The following is a 21,552-nucleotide window of genomic DNA, read 5'->3' as shown; positions in this document are numbered from 1 at the left end:
GACACCTGGAGGACGGGAGCTGATGTGATGTTTAGGGTCTGGAAGGCCTTATCTGCAGCAGTGGTCCACCTGATGGGCACCTTGGAAGATGTGAGACCCGTAAGAGGGGCTGTGATGGAGCTGTAGCTGCAGATGAACCGACGATAAAAGTTGGCAAAGCCCAGGAACCTCTGTAGCTGCTTGCGGGTGTTAGGGAATTGGCCAAGACAAGACTGCTGAAACCTTGGCTAGATCCATCTGTCTTGCGCCAGGATGTACCCCATGAAAGAGACAGAGGAGGCATGAAACTTGCACTTCTCTCCCATGACGAAGAGAGAGTTCTCCAGAAGTCACTGGACGTGGTGAACGTGTTCTTCATGGGACTGGGAGAAGATAACGATATCATCCAAGTCGACAAACACATATCTGTTCAGCACGTCTCAAAGCATGTCATTCACCAAGGCCTGGAACACTGCCGGGGACAATGCAGTTCAAAAACATGCTTAAACACAGAGTTTCTTGGGGCTGAGTAAGTCCAGTAAGTTGAGGAAATCCAGCAGTGTAGCAGCAGGATGCCACACCGGCAGGCGAACACCAGGAAGGGTTAAGACAGAGGTCGTGTTTGGAGACAGAAACCTGAAAAGCAGGTTAGTCAGAGGCAGGCAGGGTCGGCAACGGGCAATCAATCCAAGGGAGAATGCTGGAGAGTCTTGCATGGAGGCTAAGACCAATCTGGCAGTGAGTGTGTGAACCAGAGAGGCTTAAATAGTGGCTTCATTACTGATGAGGAGCACCTGAGTGCACAGGTGAACAGTGTTGGCTGATGTGGGAGTGGCAGATCAGTAGAGGAATGGATGTGACAGTAAGCTGTGCTATTTAAATATATATAAATAAATATAACAAAAAGAGGGCTTCTTGGTCAACACTCGACTTAACTAACTAATCAAACAGGAAATAAACACTGAGAAACAACACCCTTGGATGAGTGGGCTTGATAAAACAAAAGAAGTCTGCACACAGGCCAAGGGCTGTAACATTTTCCGGAGAACTTTATCCATTGATGGCTATCAGGATACGGAGATAATTTCAACAAATAAAAAAGTGTTTCAATAACAAAATAAGGACTCAAGTATTAACAATGCAGGTTTAAACACGTTTGTGTATCATGTGAAAAACTTTTCAGCTTCATGAGTGGATGACATGATTGATTTTGGTTTGAGCCGGTTTGCTCTAAAATGGGACATTATTAGCTCATGGATTCTTTAATAATTGTCTAGTTGCTCTACTAGGTTTAAACATTAGTACAGTAAAAGTGAATAGCATCCATTGTGAGATGTAACTAAAGAGACTGTAAATCAGAGACACTTTATTTCTATCTCCTCAGATTAACTAACATTTTGACAGCATTCTTTTGGGTTTCTTTTGTTGTCGTTTTTATCACTTACCATGTGCCCTTTCATTACTCTAGGACTGTTTTGTTAAAATGCTAAATACTAAATGGTTATACAGTCCAAGGATGATCAATCTGCAGCTCTTTCTTGTATGGCCCTTCAACTTCAAAATTCTTATAAGCACGATTATATAATTATACCTAGCATTGGCTAAATAACAAATGTTTTTTTTTTTTTTATTATGAGTTAAACCCACCTTGGTTGTCTTAACTTTGTTCCCTGTACTGCAGCTCCATCCTTTGAGATCTGGCAGCACTTTACACTCTTCCCCGTCCATACAGGGATGCATCTGGCACCACCACTTCTGTGCAACTATGGATGCTGTGAGGAAAAATATACAAAGGAAAATTGTAATGATAAAAAGTCACCGCAGGTAATCAATAACATGCTGTTTGAAAGAGTATTGTGTTTTGACTGGAGCAATAATAAATGTCTTTAGGTTTTTCGTTCACAGTGATTGCAGAGACTGTCCTTTGATCTCTGGCTGGCTGACAGTAGAGACCTGTCAGACCCACCTGGTGTGTTTTCAGGTATGAGTTACTGGGCACAGGTCAATGTCAAGCTAGTGAGTGTTGTGAGCAGGTGTGTTCAGTGTGAGGAGGGTAGATGTTTGTATGAAGGCAGGGTAATAAAGCGTGCAGCAGAGGTTGTGCATCAAGGTCTTGAGGCGCTCCGGGGAGGCCTACGGGGGAGAAACAGCTTCATCTCTGAAGTGAAAAGAGAACTGTCAAAACTGAGGAAGCCCCTGTCAGAACCATTACAGTGAACGGAGAAGATAAGGATCAATTCGCCTGCACAGGCCACTTTTGACATAATATTAAATGACCTGCCTTTCTGTCTGCTCTGCTGAACACAAGGTCTGCAAATCTCAAAAGTAGACAAAGAATGAATGAACTGGTGGGCAGTTGGATTTTAAAGCTAAATTTTTAAACCCAAACAACACAAGGACTGTGAAAATCTTAGTGAAAATCTAAGTTGTTCTTCTTTCCTATAAGGAACCTCTTATACCTGGTTTATCACTGAAATAAACACCAGGGGCACAGTGACAAGTGCAGCTGTTTTTTTTTGTGTGTGTGCCATGTGTCTACTTTAATCAGTAGTCAGTTTTATTTCATGAGTAAAACTGGAAAGACAAGTTTGTCTTACCGTCTACACAAGACGGAGCCGCTCTTGTTGTTCCCGCCACCTGTCCAGGGAAGCAGGAGCATTTGACAGTCTGAGATCGCTCTTCAATCTTGTTCTTGTTGCAGCATCGGTGCGCTGCAATTACCTCGCAGGTTCCCGCTTTCACATGAACTGCAAGAACAAACAAAGGGAACAGTTAGAAAGCACATGACGGCACTCTCAGTGAAACTTGAAAGCAACAATTAACAGAGGCATGTGTTTTGCTTTGTTTTTATATGCTCAGATTTAAGGGCCTTAGCCCCAAGTGTCTATGTAGTATCCTAGGAATCTACCATCTCTCTCTCTCTCTCTATCTATCAATCTATCGGTAAATTACCTGGCTTTGACAACACAAAAAACACCTCTGAATCAGGTTAATTCATTGTTGTCAGGGGATAGCCAAAAACACCCACTCATATTATGGGAAATGTTCATTTTTATTCATTTTTTTTATTAAACCTTTATTATATTATCCTGGTAAGGATAATATTCCCATTGGGATTGTAAATATATTTTCCAAAGCCAAGAGGCAGTAGCAACAAACACATACATCAATAAAGACAACTCATCCAAATTACAATACGACACTGACCGACATTAGAGAGCCTAATGACAGAAACCTAAAAGCAGTGACAGACCAATGATCTAGGTTATATGTCCAGAATGAATACAATTTGGAGTGTGAGGGAGTTCTGTAGACTAGTTCTTCTAGTCTTCTTCCAGTCTGAAGGAGCACAATAGTGGAAACGCTTTGTTACCGTATTGTTTTTTTTTGTCTTCCTTGCAGACTGGACATATAGGCGTTCATAATGCATAGAACATTCACTGCTGAGATTGTTCTTCAAGGGAGAGAGACCCCTGGTTTGTGTATTAACAGCAAGTGGTAAAACTTAACTTGGTATAAATGTAGCACAGCAGAAGGTCGAACAAGGTTTCCCCAGCAGTGTGCCTCCATGTCTCCTTTGTAATAAGGAAAGCTCTATGAGAGCAATCTTTCGACACAGTCTTGCTCCTAACATCCAGATGAAATGCCTCGTTGAAATCCAGGTCATCCCCCAGGTGGAAGACCCTGCCTTTGAACCCTAGTGCAGCCCCAGTGCTGTCTCACCTGTCCATGTATCCTTGAGCAACATGCTTAATACACTGACCCTGCACCCTAACCATGATGAGAGGACGAACAGAGCACAACTCTGTTGGGACACAGCTACAAAGTAACATTAAAAATAACACATTTTCCTTCACAAACATCGTCAAGTACTGCATGAGAAAGCATGACTGTTTACACAACAACAACAACAACAACCAAAAGCATTGAGATGGATCATTGGACTGATACGGCTCTCCATCTTATATCCATTACTTTCTATGTGGACTCATCACTATTCTGGGCATGTCTGTGTATTTACACATCGCAATAAGAATTAGATGGGAAAAAATGTTAAAAGAAAAAAAAAAGCAGTGAAAAAGTTTTGACATTCCTTACAGATAAGCCTTAATTATGCCCACAAAGATTTTCAATTTGGAACTTGACTTGAAAATAGATTGCAATGAGCTTCTATCTTCCCATTAGCTAGCAATCCAGAAATCTCATCTACAACATTAAAAACATTTTGCTTCCAATCAATAAGGTGCTATTCACATTCCCACAAAAGGCAAGACAACAATTGCCTATCGAGTGCTTTTCACGGAGAAGAAACCTACTGATGCAAAAACAGGTCAGGCTCCGTGCCCTTGATGTGATTATCTCTAAGCCACCAGCACACCTCCTCAGTCAAAGTTAATTTCAAAAGTTGGAATAGCTTTGATAGAATATTCACACTTTGTTTAAGGGACAGACGCATGTGAACAATAGGTAATCACAAGAGGTGAGACGGGCAAAGACTATCATATTAAATCACCTGATTATAAGGGAAAACAAATCGTGTGTGTTTGCAGTCAGAGCTGAGAAAGAGCCCACTAATTACAGCAGGCCGTTATAATGTCATACATAATGTATGTTTTTCTTTCTTTTACAGGAATTAAATGGACTGTTAGAACAAAAAGTGCCATGAGACAGACCTCCTAAATGAGATGTGCATCATTGGATATTGTTTTTGCCATATACGTGCGCTCTTTGCTGTGATGTGAAAAAGGCGGAAAGAGAGCTACATCCTGCTCTGCGAGCAGGGACTCTCAACTCATTAAGGTGCAGGAATTGGCTGGCCCAGGCAGCCCGTGTGGAAAGAACTGCTGATTAAAAGTGGAGCTGCTGGCGAAGGTCGCTGACTCTGAGGCTGGACCCAGAATCAACGCGCAGTGTGTTCAGGATGAGAGGTCAGAGACCAGGGCTCGGCGGTCAGCCTCAGCTGGTAACATTCTTTATACGAAGAAACAACCATGAACTGTCTGACTGTCTCTACTGAGAGTGAGAGGCTTTTATGGAAATTTCAACAAAATCACACTCACTCATTGTCTCACACTTTGTCCTCCACACGAGGGTCACGGGGACCAAATCAATCTATTTTTCCTTGACTATTTATGACATTTGTCTTTGCAACAATTACACCCAGCAATAATCTTTCCTCCCATCTTCCTGTTCTATTTAGCATTTAAATGAAGGCTGTCCGAGTCATTACACAGTCGTTTATTGTGAAAACCTTTTAGCCACATCCACACTGTATTCTGATTATTTACATAAAAGAGACATGGTATGCATGTAATCCAGTGCAATTTAATCTCACTAACATTAGCCACAATCCTTTTCTCTCTCTTTGTCCTGTGTCACTGGTAATTAATGTTCAAGGTGATTTATTACATCAATCAGTCACAGAAAACACAATGCACTTGTCACCTCAATTAGGTGATATCTTCAGAATCAGACATGAACATAATTTGATTGTTTGTAGAAATTATACATGACAGTCCAAATGTTTAAGCAGTAATTTGTATTTGTAATGTTTGGACAGCACGTTGGTCACCTGAGTTTGTTTGTTTTGTTTATCTATAGAAATACACTTAAAAGTGTATTGAGTAACTTTTAAATCACAAATCATTCCAACCATTGCCGAATGGGTTTCCGAGTTTCAGCCCTCAGCCCCATGCTACCGTCTCTGTGCTTCTCAAAATAGCAGTGTTAAGATCTCATGACGCCCAGGGACATTCCCAGGCTGCACACAGGACGTTTTATGTCAAGACAGTCAGAAGCAATAGTAACATTGTACTAGTAAAATGAGACGGCTGAAAACAGGATGGAGTATGACTGCAAAACACAAAGAAGCACCCATGGAAACTATCAGAAGTGAATTTTACTGCTCAAAAAAAACTGGTCCATCAGCAGTTCAACAGAATGAAAGCATTGTGCCCCCATCTGCTCCCTCTGATAGTATTGCTTGACACAGTCTGTTTTTAGATGAAGAACACAGAATAATAACAATGTTACATCCTGTTCACAAAGATCAAACATTGGTAGAATAATAACTAGGGGTGTAGCAAAGGAGTGTGTGGCAATGCCCACGATGATTCGTTTCGTCTAACATCCTCTCAGTCAAAACATTAACAAGCAAATACAAGTTGACGTCAGTACTGCAGCTCTGAGCAGGTAAGAGGTCAATGTGTTGCACAAGGACATATTGTCATTGTAGGGACGACCATTAAGACTCTGATTATGTGGTTGTAAAATGGTTTGTTTAACCACTAGTGAAACCCTGCTGTCAACCTGTTCATAATACAAACCAGCCCTTCGTACCGTGTCAGCCTACCGAGCGCCAGGGTCGTAAAGTGTAAAACACACGTATGGAGAGACACAAAGCTGTGTACATGGCTCCATCAAATCTGTAATCAATACTTTTCTATTTTAGCGCTGGAGGAATGTGATCAGTTAGAATCACCGGGCGCCCGTGTCAGCAGAAGGTAGAGATGAGAGACAAAGAGAGGTGAAAGGACAGAGACTGCTAACTAGAATTGGCATCAGGCCCAATCCTTCAGCCAATCAATACCATTCTGAAGCAAAGCACTCAGCGCCACAATCATATTCATTGATCCCTGACAGATAAATGTCAACATGAAACCTAAACCTTCACAGAGCTGAAGAGGGGAAAAAAAGAGAGAAAATGTCTTGTTCTTACTTTTTATTTGCACAGACATGATACTCAGTTCATCAGTTTCACTATAGCATTACAGCGGTAAAGGCCGTAAAACACTTGCATCAAATAACCTAGGGTTGTCTACAAGCTGATATTAAGTCATAAATAATTTGTTACCATTTTTTATTTAGTATTTAGTAGTAAGGTTTTATTCTAGCATCTACTACTGTATATTATATTTGCTTTGGGGTGTCCCATTATGGCATGAACATAACCTATACATACTGTTGCATGTATAGAAAAGGTAATGTACATTAGTAAATATGAATAAGTATTTAGCTTTATACTACACATTCACATCCATCCCCACGCTGTATGTAATTTAACTGTATGGAATTTAACAGTGATTATCATATAATTGACCTATTTAGTGTCTTTGAGAAAGGGAAGGTCTACAAGATGGTCGTCAGAGACTATGATGTATGGGTTGGTGACAGTGGCACTGTCTAAAAGACAGGAGGCGGAGCTGAAAATGGCAGAGCTGAAGATGCTGAGATTTCTTTTTGGGGGGGAGGAGTGACCAGGATAGAGAGTCAAAGGTTAAGATGGTCTGGTCACCTGCAGAGATGATCTGCTGTGGTGACCCCGTAAGAAAAGGTGTCTTAGTTGGGAAAAGTATTGCTTTATAGTACTATTTATTTATTAAGTTGTAAATATTTATTTAGAGAAGTAAAAATAACCAAACCTATATGTTTACCTAAACATAATGTGCTCAAACCCCACATTGCTATTATTGATGCAATATGACTCATAATTGGAGGAACTATTATTTGTTCTTAACTTTAACACTTTCTAAAAAAGTAAAAGTCATGATGATTTGACAGTTTTTGCAGTCTGCCAAAAAACAAAACATGTTTTATCATCTGGAGAGAGCAAGGTTTTGGGGCCCATGAATTCCTGCAGCACTGCAGAATTTCATACTAATGTTGTTTTTTCCACACATTTATTTTCATCAAATAATCTTCCGACGTGGATATTGCGCATAGTCATATTGCGTTTTAAATTATTTCGCAATTAACTGTGCAGCCCTAGTTCACACTGAACTACTATGCTCAATGCCACTTCAGCACAAATTCTGAGAGAGACCCACTGCCCACTGTAAGTTATATTAAAACAATATCCACTATTATCAGTAATACAGCTAATTTAATAGGAGTGATAAACAGTTTGTTGCCAGTCTGTTTTTATGTAGGGCTTTTATAGTCTTGATGGTGCTTTACATTCATCCATCCACACCCACACACACATTCATCCAGCTGATCTATACGCAGTGCTCTCACACAAAGCTGCCAGAAGCAATTTGGGTTTAAGCCCAGGGACACATTGGCATGTATATAGCTGTTAGCTACTGAGCCACAGCCACCCCATCTGTATCTGGTTTTACTTGTTAACAAACAAGCGCAACCACGGAACACGGCAAATGTAGGTCAACGTAGAGTGACGAGCAGAGGAATCTTATCCCTGTGTGCGTGGGGATTTTCCCCATGTACTCCAGTCTCCTTCCACAGTCAACTGGAGACTGTCAATTGACCGTAGGTGTGAATGTGAGAGTGAATGTTTGTTTGTCTCTGTGTGTTTGCCCTGCGATGGACTGGCAACCTGTCCAGGGTGTGACCCACCTTTCGCCCCATGTCAGCTGGGATTGACCGCAAACCCCACCAACACCACCACCCCAGAGATTTCTTCCAGAGTTTTTTCTCCCCACTGTCGCCAAGTGTTTCTCTAATCAGCAATTTAATTGAATGGAATTCTGCAAATTTGTTTGGGGACCCAAAACATATGTGTGGGTCCTGACTCAGCATTTGGAAATCACTGTTTTACTATTATGAGTTGTTATTATTGTATTGTATACTGTAATCGAACCTGTGTAATTTAAATTACATTTTGTTAATTACTGCTTAAGTGAACAAAGTAGAACATGAACTTCAAAAAACATATCACCAAGTGTGTTTAAGTGTTGAAACGAGTGTATGACTCTTGTGCAAGTGTAAAAGAATAAGCTAAATTCAAATAGTGTTATTTAATTCTAACAGGCAGAAGGCTATGTTTATGACAGGCCATCAGTTATTCGATTTATATAAACTACTGTGTATCAAGCATTGAATTACACAGTACACTGTGCATTCAGTGGCGGTAAATGGTGTGGAGCTTCTAAAAGCAGAAAACATAAACCCATCATTAGTTTTATGAGGGTAGAGGGCATTTATAAATAATAGTGTGCAACGTGTGCATCCTCCAGCTCAAAGAAGGAAGAGCTGACAGTTGCACTCTCCTTTCAATTTGCTTATTATACTTGTCACATTGCCCACTGCACTCTCTTTTGACTTAGCAGCATATGTGTCATGCAGGAGTTTGTGAATTTGAATAAATGCAGATAGGAAAATAGGAAACCACTTTCCATGAGTTTATTTATATTAAAAAAAAAACCTGTCTTCAATGGTTACCAAGGCCACATGTCTTTCTTTCTCTCTCTGTCATTCTCTCTCTTTTATATCCATCGACATTACATAAATGTAGCTATACAGGTTACATTATACAATATACATATATATACAATATACATATGATCATTGTCATTGTACATATATATACATACATATATGTATGTATACACTTTTTTTTCTTTCTTCTTTTTTAAAGTTTGATATTTGCTTCTAAAAACTGACTTAACTTCCAAAGTCAGTCAGGTCAGCTATTTGGTATATTTGAAGGGGATCTGTGCCAAATTCCCTCACACACATTTTCATAAAAATTTGGGTGTGCTTTATTCCCTCATTCACAAATGGCAGGTCCAAACCCGGGACAAACATATGGGACAGATCTGCACATGCAATCCTCCACTAAAGAACATTGTCCTTATCACGGGAACAACCACACAGGTTTGGAACAAAACCACTGGTCTTGTTACCATTTTTCAGCAACCTAACAATTGATGTCAAGTACTATTCCAACTGTCAGCAGCATGACTGGCTGTATATCAGCCTCAAATGGCTAATCAAGTACAAAATCGTTGCATGCCAATTTCATTTCATTTTTCAATTGATGTGGAACTGTCACAAAACTGGGTCAAAGAGGAAGGACTCAAATGCACAAAAGAGTTAAATCAGGTCCAAAAGGTGAAAGACAACATTCAAAGTCCACAAACCAATTTGTGTCATAAACACACAAGAAGAGAAAAGGCTGGAACACTGGACGCACAACACTCCAATGAACTGACAGCTTAGGAGCGCAAGGGAAGGGGTTTATATACACAGACAGGGGGTAAGACAACTGGGAACAGGTGAAAAACATTAGGACGGGGCAGGCGCTGATTACAGGCGGGACACAGAACAGGAAGTGAAGCTACCTGAAACGAGACATTAGTGCACAATAAACAGGAAACACGCGGCCATCACTGAATACCATGAATAAAAATGGATGTGACAGGAACAATGTCAGATGTTATTTTGTATATAAGTTAATAATTACATATTCAAGAAAATAACCTTATACTCACTTAATTTAAGACATCAACTTTTTCCTGGGGAGTTCTTCTTCAAAACAGCTTGATGTACATTTTGTAAATCATGGCTCCATTCAGAGTCATATAGAAAATCAGACATGGTGGCATGGATTGGGGCCTGGACATTGTGTGATTGACAGCTAAAATTGTCCTATGGTCGCATGTGATAGAAAACATGCAAGAAGACAATATAATAACACCAAAGTACAAAACGGATTAAGCTGATCTATGACTTAACATCCAAAAAGCCAGAGCAATTAACGTCACATTTGCAAACCCTTTTCAACCTTTTTCCCATGTGCTTTAACACCATAATGTCAATGCAATTCAATTATCTGCAGTATAGATAAAGTCGGATCACATCAGGTACAACTTGTAAAACCCAATTAACACTTCTCTACAACAGTGTGTTACTGTCTCTAACAAGATCATATGTGCTATTTCATGATGACAAAGCCTAAAATAGACAACACAGGGGCAAGTATCAGCTCATCACGTGTGTTTTATTATAAGCATACATGTGCAGGGTGTACCCCGCCTTTCACCTTATATGTCAGCTGGGGCATACACCAGCGACCTCCGCGATAAAGCAGTATAAGATGGATGGATGTCAGTTGGTAAGAATACCTATATCCTGTTTGATCACCACCATGAGGCCAATATTAAAATTCAGCTATTAATTAATCAATTTAAGAGATGCTGATAGACATTTTAACAGAGGCTAGCCAGTCTTTATAGTGTAATAAAGAAGCAAGCTTTGTTTACATTCAAAAAATTAGGACAAACTTAATGTTCATTTAACATTAGACTTCTCTGTCAAATTACTTCATTTTGTAAAAAAAAAAACATGTTAATATCAAAACTTTTTTTTAGGCCAAAAAGTACCTTTTATTTGAATGTCTGGCCCCCAAAGTATTTTTCATGATATAATTCTGGCCCTTGTTGGTGACCCTTTTTCTGTATGGACTGAGCTCATCTTCACTGGTTCCATCTTCACATTCAACATTGTTCCTGTTTAAACTCTCTCTATAACAATCATAAATTGTGGTGTAATTTTCTACAGAAATGTGTTTAGATTAGGAATTCTTAAAAAACTGTCATTGGTAGCCTTTTTCAATGTATTTCTGTCTGTAGCCAACTCTACACAATGTCTTGACAAACTACACACTTTCTCACTTCAGACATGTCAATGCAAGGCAAAAAAAATAAGAAGGAAAAGCGACATGCACCACTGACTTTGGATTTGTTAGTTTCAAGGGACTGGCACTACAGTAAACCAGCATGCACAACATCAAAACAGTAAATCTGAAGCAGCTAAATGGAATTCAGACATTATTTATTTCCATCTGTGCTTCTCTGACTCTGACATATCAAAACATCTGCAGTGAAAAACGCCTGACTTTTTTTTTTCCACCAGATTTTATCAGTGTATTTTAGTGTTCCCATATCACTGCAACAGCTGCTGACAGAATAGCTTCAGACTTGCGGCAAAGCCTCCAGAAGATTTCCCTTACAAAAAGGCATTATATATTCACCTTTCTTTTGCCAAAAAGACAACTTCTATCATGTTTGTGCCACTATGTTGTCTTAAATCTTTTATGGGCTCATGTGGGAGCATTGGGCAACAGGTAAAAAATAGAAAAAGGACCATTGTGGGGGATGTCTGTGCAAGAGGACAAGACTTTTTTTCCTTTTGTTGCATGTCATAAAAGTGTGGATGACCCAAAGAGTGAGGAATCTCTCAAACAGAATCAACTTTCTGTTTTTATGATACTTCTACCACCTACATTTCTCTCCCTGATATTTAGGTCCATCAAGGGGATGCAAGAATAAAAGTTACAACCTTGAAGAAGCAGTCTCAGGATGTGTGGCTGTCCCTAATTTGTTTGTGCTCTCCAAAAAGGTCATTGCATGTATATAAAGACCGGGACTCTGAGGTCCACTGGCATACTGTAGACATAAAGATTACTATTATGATTACTATCATGCAGAGGCACACTCATTTGAATCTGATAAAGGAGCATCATAACCAACTATGTATAAATGTATGTGCAAAAAAAACACAGAAAGGTGTTGGGTTCAGACATCTCTATTATGAAATAACTTTAACTTTCAAATCAATATGCTGACTTTCACCTTTTTCAAATGTCACATTTCAATTCATGATGTTTAATGATGCTGTACTCTGCAGTACACTAGGTAAGGGTAGAATATTTCTCCACTTATGGAGTTTTCTAGAATGGGTCTTTGTGAATGCATCATATGAATGAGTGGATTTGCGCATAAAATATATAAAATAATACGGTATAATCATTTCTCTCTTTATTGGAAAATATACAGGCCATTGCCAATTTGAAACATTTTTCTTTTTTTAAAAACTAAACAACTACAGGTGTCAAGTACTTAGTGTGACCTACCCTTACACTTGAACAGTAGCACAACACTGTCTCCCTTAAAACCTGGGTGGAACCCTTATTAAAGTTATTGTAAACCCTGTGTTTGTCCAACTAATTCATGTTGTGAAATGTCTGCTGTGAAAAAGGTCTATTAACACATGTATGAGTTAAACTCATTGACAGCGTGCTGATATATGAACTTTCAGTCACATCATTCCAATCTAACTGGCAATGATCACATGATGTGACATAAAAACAACAAAGTTGGTGCTGCCAACATACCTCACACTATCAACAGCAGATGAAACTTGGCAGCTACAGTTTGACACCTGAATGGAAAACTATATTGTCTAACTTGAGCGGGACCTGCACTTATTAAATGTTAAAGATGAATCTAGTTGCCAATCCTAGCTGTACTCACTGCAAAAATCTGGTGCCAGCACCAGCTTTCTTTCACTGCTGTCAAAGGATCTACAATTGTACCTTGTTACTGCCTTGTCTGCTCAATGATCACTCATCTCTGACTTTCAATCTACAGTATGTAGAATACTGCTGGCAGGCCTTACAACATCACAGAAGATTGTACTGCCATTCAGGTTTAATCCCAGTCGTCCATTGTTTTAATGCTGAATGGCATCCTATCAGCGTGTAACTTTCCTGAAATAGGAAATAGGGGCTGAACTTGCCATTATTTAGGCATGGTCGAATAAGTGATCGTTTTGTCACTTAGAAACCACATTTGAAGGTGGGTTTATGCCGCTCCCCCACTCTCAGTAATATTGGACTGCAGGCAGGTTTGTCAATTAATGGAGGTGGGTGGGCTCCAGTGATTTTGCATTATCTAGCCATCCATCTTCTACCGCTTTATCATCCACATGAGGGTTGCAGGGGGGAGCTGTGCCAATGTCATCTGACATAGGGCGATAGGCAGAGTACACCCTGGAGCATATAGAGACAAACAACCAAGCCGGAGAACCCGGAGAAAACCCACGCACACACAGGAAGAACATGCAAACTCCATGCAGAAAGGCCCTTTCTTTTCTTGCTGCAAAGGCAAGAGTGCTAACCATGACACCAACCGTGTGGCCCCAATGTTGCATTATAATTCTCATAATTGTTTGATTTATTCTTGTTTTTTTAATATTTTTAGAAGAAAAATAACATCTTGATTTTGGATGAATGTTTGTCATGTTAGTTCCTTAACAAGAAATGGTGTTTAGACAAAGTATGGATCCTGGGTAAAAGGTATAGCATTAAAAGTTATATTACCTCAGACACAAGGAAAGCTTGTGCTTCTTTATTTCTATTAATTTTTTTTAACATTCAGTGTTGATGCTGATTAAATCACATAAAACGCTTTAAAAGACTGATCGGCTAATTTGTTTATTAGCTGCTAAAACACAGAGAGGAATCAATGCATGGAAAACCAACGATTAGGTGACACAACAATCATCTGAGGACTTACAAACAGCCCGGCTTCTGCTCAGAGAGTTGAAATTGCTTGGATGAAAAGAAACGTTGAATCAGCACATCAGTTATAAAACAGAACTAATCAAGTGCAGAGATTAAACAAGGCCACTTGACACACAGAACGGTGACGGGAGGTCGCACTGAAAGATGTTCAGTCGAATTAACGTCAAATCAAACGCTACTTCTCAACTGCTTTGTTGATATGAGTGGATGTATCAGCCTGACAGCAAGCAAACTTCTTCTCTCCACTGGGGCGTGACGCAACAAGTCCCGCTTCTGTCAGCTTTCACCACAGAAGGACATGAGGGCAAAACATACAATGTGTATTTTCTGTTTCAGCCTGGCCTCGCGCAGCGTACTGTCAACCAGCCTTTTTCAGTCAACAAATGCAGAGGCAGATCAGAACAGTGAAAACAGCCAGGCTGTGACTGTTAGGCCATTCAATAGAGACACCCAATGAATGAGTAAGGATTCAAATTGTACCCTTGTTTCCACAAACAATAACCCATGCACAGTAACTGCAGCATATTGTACAGGTAAAAGTTGAGCATTTTATGCTAAACACCACAGCGGCCAATTTATGTGGAGGTAGTAATTGAGTTACAGTCAAAGGCTACAGTTTCTGATGATTCTGCTTGAGCTGGGTCAGCCATCTCCTCCCCTGGAGAGGATAAGCTTAAACAGGTTGCACTGGTAACACCTCCAGGGACTATGGCTGAGAGTGACAACCCTCCCGCTACTCTGCATCATTTTGAGGCTTTCTGCCCAGAGCCCCATGGATCCAGTACTGATCACAGACTGAAGGTTTCGCCTTGCTTGCCGTCAGCTAGGCACACAGGAAAAGGCGAGGGTGCGTAAAACAGATTATGACCTTCAACTGCAAGTGTGTGAGCTTGAAATAGAAGCTGAAAAGGAAGTTAATTATGACAGCTTGAAGAAGAAGAAACACTGAGAATTTCAGCTGGGCAAACATCACCAGGCTCTGCACCTTCACACGCATGGTTTTGATGTCAGTAAATATGTAGCTTTGGTGCCAATATTTCAGGAGTCATGAGTTCATTCCTACTTCCGTGCATTTGAGAGAATTGCAATGGTGTTACATTGGCCCAAGGACATGTGGCCTATTTTGCTTCACTGTGAGCTAGTAGGCAAAGCAGAGAGCCTGCAAAATTAAGTGCTGATAGAGTAAGGCAGATTTGGGTAAGGAAGGTTTGTCAGTTAACTTAATATGATAGAGATATTAGTGAGTTCCTTTAACTCCCAGAGCTTTAATAATTTCAGCTTTCACAACCCCTGATAATTTCCTCCAGTACATAGTCATTTGGAATGTGTAATGCTCCTTACTTGTCGCTTCCTGGCTATAGCCTCACTAGCTGCTTTAACTAGTCCTTCCAAGCCTTTTGTGTGATCAGATGAGTGTCAACATTCATTTGAGAACCTGTGTTAAAGGTGACATTGAATGCTTGTATCACACATATATGTTAGTTATGGAGGTCTACTTACATATATTAACTTGTTTTCATGGTTAAAAACCTACTAGTCGCTGCAAACGAGCCGATCAAAATATCTCCTCACTGACGCTCTCGTCAGCCACGCTGTTTCAGACCAAAATCACACCCCCAGAACGTGGACTGTGCTGTGATTGGCCAGCCAACGAGAGCTTTCCCACTGTCCTGTGATTGGCCAGGTACCTGGAAGTGACGTAATAGATAGGCCAGCTCTCAGATACACAGCTCCCCCTCTGGCACGGTGGATGCTCTGCATCTCAGCAGCTACAACAAGAGTAGTTCTTCTTCTTCTGCGGTTGAATGTACGCAACCGGATGTGCCCGGGCTAGTGCCCGCACCAGGAGGCGCTACGATGGTGAGAGGAGTGGTGAGGTATACTGATGACAACGTCAACCGACGGAAGTGCCGATCCGCTTCGCAGAGCCCAGGAAAACAATAAAACCCTATTTTCTCAGCAGTGGCTGAACTGTTTGTTCTGAAAAATGTAGGGTTTCTTAAATGAGGTAATGACGCAGATACACACACAAATGCAGCATTAATTGGAGCTTCTGGTCTATGTGGCCTTTAAAAAAATCGCTTGCAAATTTAACAGATTCCAATTGAAGTACTCCACCAGTGACAAAGAAGCTCTCGTGCTCTTGTTGGCCCTCCAACATTTTGAGGTTTACCTGGAGTCAAATGTAAAGCCTATCAAGTGCAAAACCTTTTTCTTCTTTTTTTAACAATGACTCATTCCAGCACTTGATTGTTTTACTCTCTTTAAAAACTCCCAGTTCCACCTGAAGGGTTTCAACAGATGGGTAAAACAATTCAATGGCCATATATACAGTATATATATACACACACACACACACCTTTTAATGTGGCAGAAAATACACCAGAGACACAGGGAGGTACTGGCTTATGAAACATTCATTACTTTCTTCTAGCAAGAAACACGAAGAGAAGTCTCACAAGACCAGTGTTTAAATGGATTACTGTATTCAGAAAAGCCTGACTCATTTCTTCCCAGGTGTAAACCTGCTGAGCTGACAATCAGGACCAGCAAGACCCATGAAATAAGCTCATGTGTAAAAGACATTGAAGAAGGAGTTCAGTCTGAAGGGAAATTAGTACCTCCACAAGGACATTTTTGCTATTGACACATTCTTTTGTCCTTTTTGAATATCGGATATAATTATAAATAATTACACTTTACCTACTTACTCAGGTTAAGAAATGAAATCTGAAGTAGGTGACATGTTTTGTCATTACTGATCTACAATGCCATACTAACCTTTCAGCACAATCTAAATTAAATGATCTGAGAGACTCTGTTTTCAGCTTTGGACAAATGTGACATGTGACAGGAGACTTTGACCAATCACATTTGAGAGAGAGGGTGGTCCTATTGGCTGTTCTACAAAGCAGCTGCAAGTACACAACACTTCACATCGGCAACAAATGCTTATGTTGCAAAGCAACCGAAAAACGCAGTAAGTCATGTGTCTGTGCACCTCTGGTAGGAGGGGCTTAGGACAGAAAGCTGTGATACCAAAATATGTTCTTAACAAAATATGGACGAGAATCAACAATGACCTTTTTCTCTATCAGTCCATACATACAACAACAATGAAGTAATGTGTAATGTGGTAGGAATCACTAGTGATGTGCCCTTAGAGAACTGTAACAAATGTAATCCGTAAGGGTAAGAACTGAGGAATCAATAAATAAGTTGAGGACTGACCCCAAAGACAGTAGGGGATAGGGGTTGACGTAGAAGATGTAAGCACAGCATATGATTAACTTATTTATGTATTACTTTATAATAAAAACTGTAATTTCATGTAAACATAAAATAATGAATAACACATTCCTTGGCTAACAAAGGGCAAAGTACAAGGATTATAAAAATACATTAACAAAATCTAATTACAAATGCCAAGAAAGACTTACAACGAAATGTTTATAGAAAATAAAAATACTGCAAAGGGTACTTTTGAAGAGTGTACTAGAAAACAAAGCTTGCCTGGTTACTTTATTGGTGTGGAAAACAGGGTCTTAAATAAATAAATAAATAAATAATTAAATATCAATTGAATTTATTCTTTTTTTTCTAAACTCGGGGCCTTACTTTGCAAAATATATGAAATTATAGATGAATGATTATAGATAAAGACACTGTCATGGAAATTATATATATATGTATATATATATACATATATATATATACACATACAATATATAGAAATCTGTTGGAAAATACAACCAAAACAACATTTTCTTGGGGTTCCTGCAGGGGTCTTAGTGACCAGATTTAGGTTTCCTGTAAAGTTAAAACAATAAAGCAGGGTAGGCTTCAGGGCGTGGCAATGTTCTTGCTAGTGTCCCAGTTTATTCAAATATATAACAGGAGAAAGCATGAGGGAAAACTAATGCTGGCAAAACAGCATACAGTTTGCTCACTTGCAGTAAGTGGTGCTGTATTATTTTTAAAATTTGAGGTAACAGCAGAAGGGAGCAGCATGGAGACTTTTAGTTACCAAAATAAAGTGAAAATGTTGCTGGGTCATCAGTCTTTAGCCTCACAGGCCTGTTTATAGTACAAGAAAAGAGAGGTTTCCTTTACTTTTAATCTTTTACTCACTGAGTACAGTCTGCAGAGAGGAGGGATGCAGAGACAGATGAGTGGGCTCTCACATTTCCCTGGTGTAAGCTTTAGTGGTTTAGATCAAGTCCATGTCAGTGCCATTCATCTGGCTGCCACCATGTTAGAGCAGCCACTGACTGATCAGTTGGTGTCCCTCAAGGAATCATACAGCCTTATAATAGAAAGGCTACTGAAGTTATTAAATCCAGGGAGCAGAATACAGACTCAAAGTCCTCTGTGAAGAATGTGTTGTTGTAACACGGTTACTCAACCTGAGAGTCACCAAAAATATAGATCATGGTGTCCTTTCCATTTAATCATATATGGTTTTCTGTCAATTTGAGCATGAGAATGGATTCACCCGTTTTCAACAATGAAACAATCCATATGTCGTTTTGTTTTTCATAATTTTATGATGTAGTTGGTGACATCCTAGTTATCACTGCAGGTATTTGGATGAACCTTCAGATGTGGGGATATTCTCTGGCTGGTAAGTGCAAAACAATATTATAAAGCAATATTTACTTTTATAAAGCTTGAGACAAATTGACTTTAAGGAAAACATTTCACAAAACAAAGATGCAAGATGCGAAACAGTCCTGATGGAAAGGGAATGTACCAAAATCTACGAGTCACCCAGAAGTGAAACAGTGAGAGTTCAATAATTGTATTCCTCTATGGAGTTTCTCCTGACTGAGCTTGGACTGTGACTTATGACGTTTTGCCCATTTTGTGGAAAACCCATGAACCACTTTACAACAGCTGGATAATGCTTTAGTGAAAAGTACTATTGGTCATTTAGCTTCTGCTAACGTTCTATTTTGAGATAAAAGTCCATTCATTGCAGCAGAACAATCATGCCCATCAAACAAACAGTTCTTGGAGGACAGAAGCTTAAAGTCAAATGAATGAGTAATTAAACACTTCAGTACAATAGGAAAGATATTCAAAAATTCTAACTTCAAGGATTAATAATAATCCCCTCTGTCTGCAGTAGTTCTGATCTTACAAAATGTATTTCCCAGTGCAAAATGGCTGTGTATTATCATTACTTTCTATAAAAAGGGTTGTAGTGGCTGTACAAAAGTCAACAAAACTTCAGTGCAGTGTGTACAATTCTGATGAAATTGATTTAATTTGACAGAAACCCAGATATAAAATAGTTATGCTTTTTTATTATTTAGAAGAGCACAACCTTTTGTGTGTGTGTTCTGATGTTAACTGAAGGCTACATAGGCTTCCCAACACATTTGGAGGGGAAGGGTGAGGTGAGGGAGATTCAGCTGCTTACATTCAACTTCACCAAAATTCAAGTTAGTATAATGAGCAAAAAATACACATGTTCTGATAAATATATTATAAAACTCATGTATTTCTAAAAACGTCATCAAAACCTTCCATGCTCAGCTTCATCACATCTGCATTGGGCTCCACAGAGGCAGACATGAGAGGAGACAGAGATCCTCCACTGTCTCTGATGTCTTATCCGACATGCACACTTGCAGCTTATCTGTCAAGTGGATGTCATGTCTGCTCTAAATGGCTGACATCTCCACTCGCCAACTGGATCCCCTTGTTTTTTTCATCTCGAGCTGATTCCACCAACGCCTTTCAAAAGGTGAGTGACAGGCCCACTGTCACGAAACAGAGGACTGGTTTAACTGAAAGTGGAGAGGTGAGGTTTGCCACAAGAACTGTACAACTCTGAAACAATGACAGAGCCACAATGATTTCCGCTGCAGACAGATCCATCTTCATTAGATGGAGGAGACAACAGACTGTGGTAAAAGTAGAGCGAGAAGCGGAGTCTAGAAAGAATATTTGAAGAATGGTCCACTTAAATTACTCATAGCCGAGCATCAGAGATCCTTCTCCTCTACATCAAGCTGTCATGTAATCACATTAACAATGCTGGTAACAGAGAGGTATATTTAACCAGTGGCTCTGAATCAACCCTTGCCCTAGAAAACAATATTATCTCATTAGTGGTGCGGCGGCCACCGGCACTGATCCCCATGTTGAATTGCAGGCTGCCTTAGGACACTATTAAGGAGCGTCTGACCTGTCCAGTCACTGACAGCTCAGTATATATGTTCCCCTTTTTAATAGACCATCTTGCTGAAAAATATGTCGACAAACCTTTTAAAAAAGCCATTTCACTAGAAGTCCAATGGTTCCACCCATTACATTTTATGCTCCAGTCCATTCACATAAACTTGATGCTGAGGCTCAGTTGCCATTTTTATGGTCTGATATGGACACTCTGCACTGCACTTTATTCGTGGGGAGATGTGAGCCAGAAGGCAAAAAGTCATGGAGCGCAGCTGGAAGACGGAGGTAAGCAATTGATAGACTGCATTTTAGAAGCTTATATTTCACTTGATTCAGTCAGCATCCAGACTGGTGAATAACCATCAGGCCATAGCTTAGAATTACTTTAAAAGAAAAGAGAAAACTGTACTCAAGGCTGAACAACTGACGAGTTTGCCTTCCACTTTCTACCCAAACATCACCTGAATACGAATGAGCACCCGTAAATGTCTGTTAGGATTATGTAATTCCCGATCGGGGACTACAATTTGTAGTCGTAAGTAAAGGGAGTTAGCGTTTAGGGAGGGCATGAAACTTTTCTGACATGTTCTTGGACATTTTGAAGTAATACACAAATATACAGACAGCTGCTGTTTGAGTCATCACTTGTGTCGATAACAGCAGAGCAACAAGCAAGAAAGAAAAGAAAATCCCTTGGAGGAATTTACAGATTTCAGTGATGACATTATGAATTATAAATGTGTTTCCATGCACATCTGAAAGATGACAAAATCAATAAATTGACCAAATGTTTAATGAAGCAGCTATTAATAATATAACAGATCAATGGTGTGCAATCTTTGAGATCACCCAATTCAGCATCTTACAACTCATTGTTTAGTTTTTTGGGTACTGCTGTTAGTTCACACTGGGTGAGAATTGCAGGCAAACGCAATGCTACACAACATGCAACACACGGTCCACAATAAGAATAGTATCATGATGCAGTTATTCTGCAATAACTGATGTACTGAAAGACAGCCCTGTGACAGTGTTGCGTAGTAGTGAAGCACCGATAAATAAATCTCCCCAAAAGTTCTTCAACACATTCAACACAAGTTTCAGCAGGGCACAGAAACCCCAGGATAAAAAAACTAAGCTGTGGCAAATTTGAAAGCACTGTACCTCCTCATGTTAAGCTTCAACCGAGCATAGACCATTAACAGCAATACAATTGACTAACTTTAAAGGAGGTTGCTCTAATTGCTGGGTAAGGGCAGGCTTTTAGTTTGGAAGAACCA

At 39.8% G+C, this 21,552-nt stretch overlaps 1 protein-coding gene across 1 annotated transcript in view; it reads right to left on the bottom strand.

Moving 5' to 3' along the window:
* Positions 1-21,552, bottom strand: part of tafa3a (TAFA chemokine like family member 3a) — an 87,301-nt gene that overhangs the window by 11,556 nt on the left and 54,193 nt on the right. Inside the window, exons 3-4 of the mRNA XM_044023180.1 lie at positions 2,577-2,726; positions 1,627-1,751 (exon numbers count right to left, since the gene is read on the bottom strand). Of these exons, the coding sequence (XP_043879115.1) occupies positions 1,627-1,751; positions 2,577-2,726 (275 nt within the window). The remainder of the gene's footprint in view (positions 1-1,626; positions 1,752-2,576; positions 2,727-21,552) is intronic.

This window comes from Solea senegalensis, linkage group LG4, assembly GCF_019176455.1.
Source record: "Solea senegalensis isolate Sse05_10M linkage group LG4, IFAPA_SoseM_1, whole genome shotgun sequence".
Classification (NCBI taxonomy): domain Eukaryota; kingdom Metazoa; phylum Chordata; class Actinopteri; order Pleuronectiformes; family Soleidae; genus Solea; species Solea senegalensis.
Note: the sequence above shows the minus strand (reverse complement) of the source record. Positions and strands in the feature narration are given on the sequence as shown.